The sequence below is a fragment of the Theropithecus gelada genome, chromosome 14, assembly GCF_003255815.1.
Source record: "Theropithecus gelada isolate Dixy chromosome 14, Tgel_1.0, whole genome shotgun sequence".
NCBI classification, from domain to species: domain Eukaryota; kingdom Metazoa; phylum Chordata; class Mammalia; order Primates; family Cercopithecidae; genus Theropithecus; species Theropithecus gelada.
In genome coordinates this window covers 111,855,120-111,865,870 of record NC_037682.1, presented here as the reverse complement: position 1 = coordinate 111,865,870, position 10,751 = coordinate 111,855,120, and the positions used below count along the sequence as shown (strand labels likewise).

General features: G+C 45.5%; 1 protein-coding gene across 4 annotated transcripts in view; it reads right to left on the bottom strand.

Moving 5' to 3' along the window:
• Window positions 1–4,699: 4,699 nt before the first annotated feature.
• POU2F3 (POU class 2 homeobox 3) overlaps window positions 4,700–10,751 on the bottom strand; it is an 82,817-nt gene continuing 76,765 nt past the window's right edge. For all 4 annotated transcript variants that reach the window (XM_025357082.1, XM_025357085.1, XM_025357084.1 and 1 more), the window contains 3 exons: window positions 8,492–8,558; window positions 6,540–6,675; window positions 4,700–5,231 (listed from right to left, as the gene is read on the bottom strand). In XM_025357082.1, coding sequence (XP_025212867.1) covers window positions 5,192–5,231; window positions 6,540–6,675; window positions 8,492–8,558 — 243 coding nt within the window. In that variant the 3' untranslated portion in view covers window positions 4,700–5,191. The remainder of the gene's footprint in view (window positions 5,232–6,539; window positions 6,676–8,491; window positions 8,559–10,751) is intronic.

Sequence of the window (10,751 nt, the reverse complement as noted above, 5' to 3'; positions counted from 1 at the left end):
CCTTATGTGGAAGCCCATGATGTTATTGAACAAGAGAATCATATTATCATGCTCTCCAAGCCCTTGCTACACAAAGTGTGGTCTATGGACCAGCAAAATCTGTATCACCTTAGAGTTCATCAGAGACTCAGAATCTCAGAACCTAACCCCAGACCTACCAAACAACATCTGCATTTTAACAAGTTCCCCAGTGATTCTTATACACATTTGGGCCGTAGTTCTTAACCTTGATAGCATGGTAGAATCACTTGGGAACTATTTAAAATCCTAATACCCAGGCCACACTCTGAAAAAAGTAAATCAGAATCTCTGTGTTGATATCAATCATTTTAAAAGCTCCCTGGATGATTCCAGTGTGCAACCAAAGTTGAGAACCCCAGCTCTAGCAATACTCAATTAAAATCAGTGTAAGATGAATTGGAGAAGGCCTGTTACACAAGTGTTGGGATAGACTGGATAACAGGTAATGATAGTCTGGAGAAGTAAAACATGGAAGGATCCACTTCACTGAATGGAGAGTATGCAGAGCTCAACCTCTTCCCCCATTTGTTTTTGTTGCAGTATTTTTTTTTTCTAGCATCTGATTGTGGACTTTCTTCCTGCTGCCATCGTTTCCCATGAAAGAACAGAGTACTAAAGTCTTCAGGAGTCTAAAGGCTGAGGGGGCAAGGGAAAAGGGAAGAAGCCAGTTCTTCCTAAAATATTGGGCTTTTATCCTAGGGTGATGGGGATTCTAGGTTCAAGCTTCATGACCTGGGATTAAATTTTGTTGATGTACCTATCTTTGGCCACAATCCCTGTTCCACCGAATCAGATCCTTGTCAACGGTAGCATCCCCTAGAAATTCTGGGCTGTTAAGGAGAGCAGGGGACGGGAAGCTCTCCGCCAATTTAATAACAATGAGAATAATAATCACAAATAACACCTATATTGCTCTTATTAATGTACCAGGCATTGTTCCAAGCACTCTATATATATATATATATACACACACACACACACACACACACACACATTCATTTAATCCTCACAATTATATGGGATGGGACCTATTGTTATCTCCATTTTACAGGTGAGAAACTGAGTCATGGAGCAGTCAAGGCTTTCCCAAGGTAACACGGTTAGTAGGAGGCAGAGTAGGGTACAAACCCAGGCAATATGACTCTGGAGATCATGCCTGTATGGCAGATGCGCCTAACTGCAGTTAACCTTAAGTATACCCTGAGGATGACCCTGTGTGCAGACGCACCTGAATGTGTGTCTAGTGTTCCAAGCGTGGCCAACCCAGAGATTCATTCCTTATCTATGAGGAACATCTGAGCCCCTGGCCCAGCCCTTGGAACATGGGCCATACAGGGGGCTAAGGCCCTTTGTTTCATGCGAAATGAATGTTGCCAGGTGGAGGTTGTTAGTGGGAGGGTGTAAGATGAAAGTGCTATATAAACTGCATGCTTTCTGCAGGCAGTGCTGGTTCTCCTGTCCAGCCTGTTGCCACTGGATCCCTCTTATGTAAGTTCCCCTCAACAAATCCTATGTCGCATTTGTTGGCTCTTGGTCTTTGGCCTCTTGAATCTGGTGCTATCCTTCCTGAAGTCAATAGGGATCTGGCATGACAGTGCCCTTAACCACTGAGATATGCTGCCTCCACTTACCTAAAAATTCCTGCAGGTGTGCACTGTATTCTCCTGTATTCACAACTCCTATCTCAGTGAAGGGTGTTAAAAGTTTAGAGGAAAGAAGGGAATTTTATATTTAAAAAACATAATTGCCTGTTATGTGCTAGTCACAATGTTAGCCACAGGGATACAGAAACAAACAAAAAAAAAAGCCTCAACTGCAAGGAGGTCCCCCCACACAAGGAAGAGGCAGAAGAGTCAGTAAGTGAGCTATGGTGGGGGCACTCAGAGCACATGAGGAGCCCTGGCAACCTGGGAGCTCCGGCCAGGGTTCCTGCTTTGAGTCCTGGGGTTAATAAACTCAGTCTCTGAGTCAGACCAAAAGTCCTTACTTTGTCTTAGGGGCGCACAGCTGGGCCCACCCGTTTTGAGTCAACTAAACATTAGAGTATGAAATACAATTTGAAATGCAGCAGCAACAATCTTTTTTATCTCTCCTTTGGCAATGACTGGTGGTCTCTGTTAGATTCTCTTGTCCCTAGTTAGATGCTGAGGCGGCGGACCAAGCTTCAGTTAAACTTCCCTGGAATTACAGATTTTACAGAATCATGCAGACATGAAAGGTGACCCTGCTCACTTTCAGGCTTGATTCTGCTCAGCAATGTCCAAGTCAGTTGGCAAGGAAAGCTACTGGAGTCTGAACAGGCTACAATTCTGTTTATTTCTTTCATAAAAAATCATGGGCAAATGGATGAAAATCCAAGTTTTGGACAATGCAGAGGATCAGCTTTTAGCACTCACCTGAGCAGGATGTCAAGGCAGCCAGGACTTCTGTAGAAAAGGGTCGGCTCTGGCATCCGTGAGCGTACAGGGAGGAATGCACACGTGCATGTGTATGTACTTAAAGTACTGCCGAAGGCTCCTCTTGCTGTCTCTCTGCTACATACCCGGCCCCTTTAAACTAGATCTTTTCTTGAGAAAGGAAACATTACCAGTAGGCCTTCTCCCACTTCATGACATGAAATAGGAATTTTTAAAGCCCCATTCAAACATCAGGGAGCGGTTAACTCTTGATTATGAATATTTAGATTTCCTGTGTGGATATTATTATTTGCAACAAGCGTTTAATCCCAATAGTTTTTCCCTATCAGTCATTACATTTTTGAAGGGCCTCTCTTTCCCACAGGTCAGCGTTTACCTCAGCAATGGTAACTATTTATTATTTATTTTGTTTTTTGAGATGGAGTCTCGCTCTGTCGCCTGGGCTGGAGTGCAGTGGCACAATCTTGGCTCACTGCAAGCTCCAACTGTAACTATTTAAATTTGTATTAATCTAAGAAAAACCACAAGAATAGGTTCATTGCCTTTCAACCTCCTCACCAAAAGTCACAATGCATTCTGAAGCCATATATATACACATACATATATATAATATATATATATGAGAGACAAATATGTATATTTGAGACAGGGTCTCACTCTGTTGTTCAGGCTGGAGTGCAGCAGCAGCATGATCATGGCTCACTGTGGCCTTGACTTCCTGGGCTCAATAGATCCTCCCATCTCAGGCTCTCCAGTAGCTGGGACTATAGGCGTGCACCACCAAGCCTGGCTAATATGTGATTATTAAATTATCCTCTGCCTTAACTATTTATTGCTTTATGTTGTGAGTAATGGATAATTGCCATTGAGGGTATCTGAAACATGAGACATCAGCCTCAATCCCCACCGCTTAAGTGTTCAAATGACTTTACCTTAAACATTCACCATCCTCCCACTTACAATAATCTCTTGCCTACTCTGCCCTCAAGGTAGTTCTGTTACAGAGAGTAACAACTCTGAATTCTTCAGGGCCCTGTAATAATGTGTGTCATCTTTAGCATCAGTTTGGGAAGTAATACACTTAATGTCCCAATTTGAAACATTTTCTGCCATCCCGTTTCATTCTATGCACTCACATGCCCCCCACAATGATATAAAGGCACAGAACAAGAATCTAAACCTCTTCTTATCAACAGTGGAATACTTTTCATAATCACTATACACATTTATTTAGGAACAGTGAGATTCCTTTGAATCTCAACAGTTTCCTGGATATGCTGTCTTTTTTTTTTCTTTTTTATTAAGTTACCATTTCTGGAATGGCTTCATGTTACATCTCTACACACTGGCCCACAAAAAAAGGAGACTCTAGAGATAATGGTCCCAAAGAAGTTAACAAAGATTCCCAGACCAGGCAGGGCATGGTGGCTCACACCTATAATCCCAGCACTTTGGGAGGCCAAAGTGGGTACATCAAGAGGTCAGGAGTTCAAGACCAGCCTGACCAACATGGTGAAACCCCATCTCTACTAAAAATACAAAAATTAGCTGGGCATGGTGGTGGGCGCCTGTAATCCCAGCTACTTGGGAGGCTGAGGCAGGAGAATCACTTGAACCCAGGAGGCAGAGTTTGCAGTGAGCAGAGATCACACCACTACACTCCAGCCTGGGTGGGAGCGAGACTCTGTCTCAAAAAAAAAAAAAAAAAAAAAAAAAGTTCCCAGCCCATGTGGGAACTCTGGAAGCTAGCACAGTATTTCACACTTTGGTATTCCCCCCCTTTTTTTTAAAGAAGATAAAATATTACAGAGACATTTTCAAAAATCACACCTGAGTTAAACGTTTTGCTGGAAAATTCCACATTAAGGAGTTAAGAACATAATGCAAAAAATGGGAAAGGGCTATATACAGGTACTTTGCCACCGTCATTATTGTGTGTTTGCTCTTGTATTCTTCCTTTTCTGCCACCAGGAGAAAGGAGAGGGGACAGGATAAAGAGAAACACAGAGAGGGAGGGAAAGAACAGGCACTCCTGAGCCCTAGGCAGACATGGACAGACAGAAGGGCACCGGTGGGCAGCGCAACATGCCCAGAGCACCCACCAAGGGCAGCTCTTTTACGCCTTCTGCAAAAAGGAGGGGACCTGAAGGGCACAATAATGAACGGATTTGGTTGTAGAAAAGGGGGCGAGGTTAAAAAGAAAATGGGGTGAGATGAAGATTCCGTCAAAAAACTTAGCTGTACAGTGAAAACATCAAGGCTTTGGTGGAGATATCAGATTCAAATCTTTTCACAGATTTTGGGATCAGTTCAGGGATTGTGGCCAAGTTCAGAGTCAAAACTATTATCTCCGCTTCCGGTGTTTGGCACTCCAGCCAAATGGTTGTCCCCAGAAGCCCACAGATGAGTTGGAGATTAACAGCAAGGAGTCTTTTCTCTGAAAGACCATTGCCACAGTGAAGCTGACTAAAATACTTGGAACTAGAAGGCAAGGGCATAGGCAAGGAAGGTGAAAACGGTAAGCTCCTAGGAGGGGCTATATATTTCAAGAGCATTGGGAGTCTGCACTTGGTTCAATCACAGTTTGGATCTCCGGAGGCCCTTGCTCCTGAAGAAGGCAAGAGTCTGGATTCATTGATAGTGGGGATTTTCTTGCACTCTTCGGAAAGCAATCTGTCTGTATATAGAAGGCATGATTCCCTTCCTTCCAGGCGGAATACAGGGCCCGGTGGAGTCGGAGAAACTTTTTGGTCTCAGTGGAGGTAGGTGGGATGATTCCATCGGTACCAAGATCTGGAAGGAAGAAAGAAGTCAATCCTAAAGCTAGTAATGTGATGGCGTAAGATGGGAATGGGGAGTGACTGTTAGCAGGTATAGGGGTTTTTGGGGGGAGGGGTAATAAAAACATACTGGAATTAGATAATGCTGATGGTTGCACAACCTTGTGAATATACTGAAAACCACTGAACTGTACACTTTAAAATGGTGAATTTTCTGGTATATGAATTATACCTCGAAGCAATTTTTTAAAGCTAGTAATGTATATTATATGGTTCTCTCTCTCTGTCTCAGTAGGGGTAGGTGAGGAGCTCCAATGTTTCGGGCTATGCAACAATTGGCTAATAAGAGCTGGCTGCCTTGCTGAACTGCCTGGATTTGGACAGGTGGGTTCATCTTTTCTGGCGAACTTAGGTCTGTAACCTACCACATCTCTGTTTTGTTCTGAATCAAGGCAGAATCTCTCTCTCTCCCAAGGCATCAGCTCTGAGAACACTTTTTTTTTTTTTTTTTTTTTTTTGAGACGGAGTCTCGCTCTGTCGCCCAGGCTGGAGTGCAGTGGCCGGATCTCAGCTCACTGCAAGCTCCGCCTCCCTGGTTTACGCCATTCTCCTGCCTCAGCCTCCCGAGTAGCTGGGACTACAGGCGCCCGCCCCCTCGCCCGGCTACTTTTTTGTATTTTTTAGTAGAGACGGAGTTTCACCGTGTTAGCCAGGATGATCTCGATCTCCTGACCTCATGATCTGCCCGTCTCGGCCTCCCAAAGTGCTGGGATTACAGGCTTGAGCCACCGCGCCCGGCTGAGAACACTTTTTAGAGCAGATTCTTTGCCTCATGAACTGAAGCCTAGGAGGCTGCCTTCCTCACTGCATTCCAGGTGGGAGTGGGGGACAGGAATTGGCACCACTTCCCTTTCTCCCTGTGTCAGCCATGCTTGAAGCCCAGGGTTTTCTTTGCGCCTAAGCTCTAGGCTCACATCAGAACCTCCTGAAAACTGGGTTCCTCGCATGAAGCCCAGCAAAGGACCTGGCCCTTTCTGACATGAGTGTTTGGAAATTTCCACCCTCAAAGTAAGGATGGAAATTTTGGCTTTGTTGACATCAGCTCCTTGCCAGGATGGCTCACTGACTGAAGCTTCTTTTTAAAATCCCTGCTCCCTGGGGATAAAGTCCAGTCTGGCTGTCGCTCTGTCCTCTCTCTACCACCCCATTCCTCTTTTCCAATCCTATCTATGACAAGCTTTCTTTCCCAAGGCATGAGCCCAGCTTCTCACATGTCCCTTGGCCCTGCTGGGATGTCTCTGCACCCTCCCCCCCACCTTACCCTGAAGAGTTAAAACTGGAGGCGGAGTTCACTGATGCTTTGGAGTTATTTTGAGATGCAGTGGGGCTGCTGGCGTGGAGTCCTGAGCCAGGAGATGAAGGCCTGCTGTTGTTCCCAGGGGAACAGGATGACGTTACTGAGGATAAGGAGAGGCAAAAACAAGGGGAAAATAATACTGCTGGATCCCGGGACATTGGGACATAGCCCCTCAGACACAAATTTCCTGGTGTAACCCCAAAGGGACCTCACCCTCTCCCTACCCACACCCACCTGACTACCTCCTGCCTCATTAGCATCAACTTCTGCCCACACCCAGAGGGGCTCTCATCCAAATGCTCTCTACAGCCCAGGCCCTGGAGAGTGGTGTGTCTGGTTCTGCAAGTCTAAGACTTGCCAAATGCAAGGACAGATGCCAAAATCATCCTACTCTGGGACACACCCAAGGCTGGGCACATGCAGCCCCGGACCAAGAGGCGGGAGGAGAAAAAGAACAAGAAGGAAGAGAGGAGGAAAGAAAGGCAGTGCATAGGGGAGAAAGAGAACTTGAGGCCACCATGAAAGATTGCCAGCTGCTCTAGTTCCCCTGACTCCACCAAGAAAAGGTGCATGGTTTTCTAGAAACTAGAGTAATGAACTGAGCTCATGGCTCATGCCTGTAAGCCCAACACTTTTGGGAGGCCGAGGCAGGAGGGCCGATTAAGCCCAGGAGTTCAAAACCAACCTGGGCAACATGGCGAAACCCAGTCTCTACAAAAAATACAAAAATTCGCCAGGTGTGATGACATGCACCTGTAGTCTCAGCTACTCAGGAGGCTGAGGCGGGAGGATCACTTGAGCCCGGGAGTTCGAGGTTGCAGTGAGCCATGATTGTGTCACCGCATTGCTTGGGCAACAGAGCAAGACCCTGTCTCAAAAAACAAAACAAAACAAAACAAAAACAAAAAGAGCAATGAACTGGGAGTGAGGGGACCTCAGCCCTGTCTTGGTCCCTGGCCATCCACTCAGCAGCTCTGTGGCTGCTGATTTGTTTCACCTTCCTGAAACTCATTTTCATCCTCTGTGAAATGGCAGATTTTGTATTTGGATTAACTCTTGTGTTTGTGTTTCCCAAACTGTGTTCTATGAATAGGGTGGCATATATTTTATTATCCAAACTAAGACCCTAAGACACTTTGAAAAGTGGAGGGGGCCGAGTGCAGTGGCTCACTCCTGTAATCCTAGCACTTTGGGAGGCCAAGACAGGGGGATCACCGGAGGTCAGGAGTTCAAGACCAGCCTGACCAACATGGAGAAACCCTGTCTCTACTAAAAATACAAAAAATTAGCTGAGTGTGGTGGTGTATTCCTGTAATCCCAGCTACTGGGGAGGCTGAGGCAGGAGAATCGCTTGAACCCGAGAGGCAGAGGTTGCAGTGAGCTGAGATTGCGCCATTGCACTCCAGCCTGGGCAACAAGAGTGAAACTCTGTCTCGAAAAAAAAGACAAAGATTAAAAAAAAAAAAGAAAAGTGGAAGGAAGTACTATTGATAATTATTTCAGGACATGAAGCAGACACTGGGACTATCCTGGCCACCCTGGGCGTGTGATCATCCTGTCTAGTTCTTTGAAATAATCAGGTACTTTTTGAGGAATAGAGTATACTTTAGGAAGCCTTGCCTTCCTTGGGCCTTCCATACAGTTCATTTTGGAATGTTATGCACCTGAGTGCTTAGAAGTGCTGCAGTTAGAACAAAACAAAACAACAACAACAAAAAAATACGCTTGTTTAAACTGTGCATACTCAGCATTTTCCAAATTTACTTGATCATAGAACCCTTTTTTCCCAACACAGATTTTAATATCCTTTGAAATGCATTTAAGGGATCCTGACTTAGGTAGATACCTTTCAGTTCTAATATCCCATGTTTTAGAAGAATTCTGGTGTTATTCAGAAATCTCATTTTAAAGCTCACCTGTTCCAGGCATGGTACTGTGGACAGGAGGGACAGAGAGGGGACCCAGAGACCCTGAGGGAGATACCTGAAAAACAACAGAAGCTTGTAAATGTCCATTTCTGCTCCCTTCTCCAACTTCAGACCATTCTCCAAAGATAGTAGGTCCCAGACTCTACAGAGACCAAGAGCTTGGCTTCCTTGGTTATTTCCTAGCCCCAAACCTACGCGCCATCCTCCTTTCTATGGGAAGGCCTCTGGACCACATACTGGCATCCAGAACCAGGTCCAGTCTGCTCCGGAAGTTCCCTGGTGTCGACAGCCCCTGACAATGTGTATTGCCTGATAAAGTTTCTTTGGCACTGCCAAGCCGAAGGCTGCCTTGCCTGAGAGCCCCGGAGGTGAGCAAGACATGCCTCCTGGGCCCTGCAGTGGCAGATACTGCTGGTTGCCTGCTGTTTTCTGGTCTCCATTGCTTTTTCCCTAAAAGAACCCTGCTTTTGCTTAGTACAGCAGGGTTGCTCAGCCTAGCAGCCTCTTTCGGGCTTTCCCACTCTGATAGATGAATGGAGCATGGACTCTCCAGAGGTAACCGGAGGTACTGAACTTTGGTCTCTGAAGATTTTTATTTTGCCCTGGAGACCTCACAGCATCATCAGCTCTGAGATTAGAAAGGGACCTGGGATAATTTTGTTTACCCTCCCATGTAATTCAGGACCCTCCTCCTCACTGTTACTATCCTAGAACAAGATGTAATAGAAAGAATAGACTTTGGAGCCCAACAGGTCTGGGAGTAAGACAACTCCACAACTATCTGTGTGACTTTGGGCAAGTTATCTAACCCCACTGAGATATGGTTTTCTCATCTGTAAAATAGCAGCAATACTTCCATTATATATTTTAATTAAGACATAATGAGATAATGTCTGTAAATCTTCCAACCCAACAGCTGGCAAAGAGTGTCCCAGCTTGTTAAATGCTAGTTCTCTCCTTTTCTGGAGGAAGAAGCTGTCAACTGCTGTATATTTCTAGATATTATTCAACTCTTCTTTTGAGCTAAAATCTGTGTATTTTCACTGCCCCTTATTCTTCTCATGCTAACAGGGGAATCTGTGACCAGGTGTTTGCAAAGGCTATTGAAAGGTAGTTCTGCTTTCTCCACTTTGGAAGATCCCATCCTAACATGATGCAGCATGTACTTATTTCCTCATTAATCAGAAATGGTTTCCCTGTTTTCATTTACTTTTCCTTATACAATGAGCGTCCTCAGTAAGCTGGGGGCCTGTGAAGGGTGGAGACGGGTGTGGGGCACAGGTTGGGAGGGGTGGCAGAGTGGTAAGAGATGTTATCAATAATCTCCCTACCTCTTCTCCTCCTCTCCCTGCTGTCACACCCAAGACATGTGTTGTTGTTGTTGTTGTGGTTGTTCTTGTTGGTTTGAGATGGAGTCTCTCTCTGTCACCCAGGCTGGAGTGTAGTGGTGCTATCACGCACGGTTCACTGCAACCTCTGCCTCCTGGGTTCAAGTGATTCTTCTGTCTCAGCCTCCCAAGTAGCTGGGATTACAGGCACCCGCCACCACGCCCAGCTAATTTTTGTATTTTTAGTAGAGACAGAGTTTTGCCATGTTGGCCAGGCTGGTCTTGAACTCCTAACCTCAGGTGGTCCACCCACCTTGGCCTCCCAAAGTGCTGGGATTACAGGCGTGAGCCACCGCGCCTGGCTTTGTTGTTGTTTTTAAATAAATGATAATGTATTTGGTCATTGCGGCCAACTTGTTTCCTTCTGGAAACAGGCTAGGCATATGCAAACAGACATATATATGGTTCCCCCTTTTTTATTTTCTAGATATATTGTAGCATTCTGCCCACACTGATCTGCACCATTTTGCCTTCCCACCTGCTAATCATTTTATTCCAGAAGCAGAAGAAACTATGTCCTAGTCCCAAGGGACTGTCTCAATGAGACCTAAAGATAGGATCAGAAAATGTTCTCTCTCCTTTCCCTTCATGACATCACCAGTGTTAGTGTAACTATTTATTTAATGTCCTTCACTGCCATTAGGCTGTAGACTTCAAGAGAGCAGGGTAACGCCTGTGTGGTTCACTGCCACACCCCCAGTGCTTTCTACGGTCCCTGGAACGTCACAGCTGCTCAGTAAATATGTGTTGAATGAAAGCTGATGAGGAACGGGGCCCCTGCTTGGCTCCCTCGGCCCCCTCCATTTCTCATCATGTTGATGTCCTGGGTTGGTATTGAACCAAAGGGAGAACCTACTACT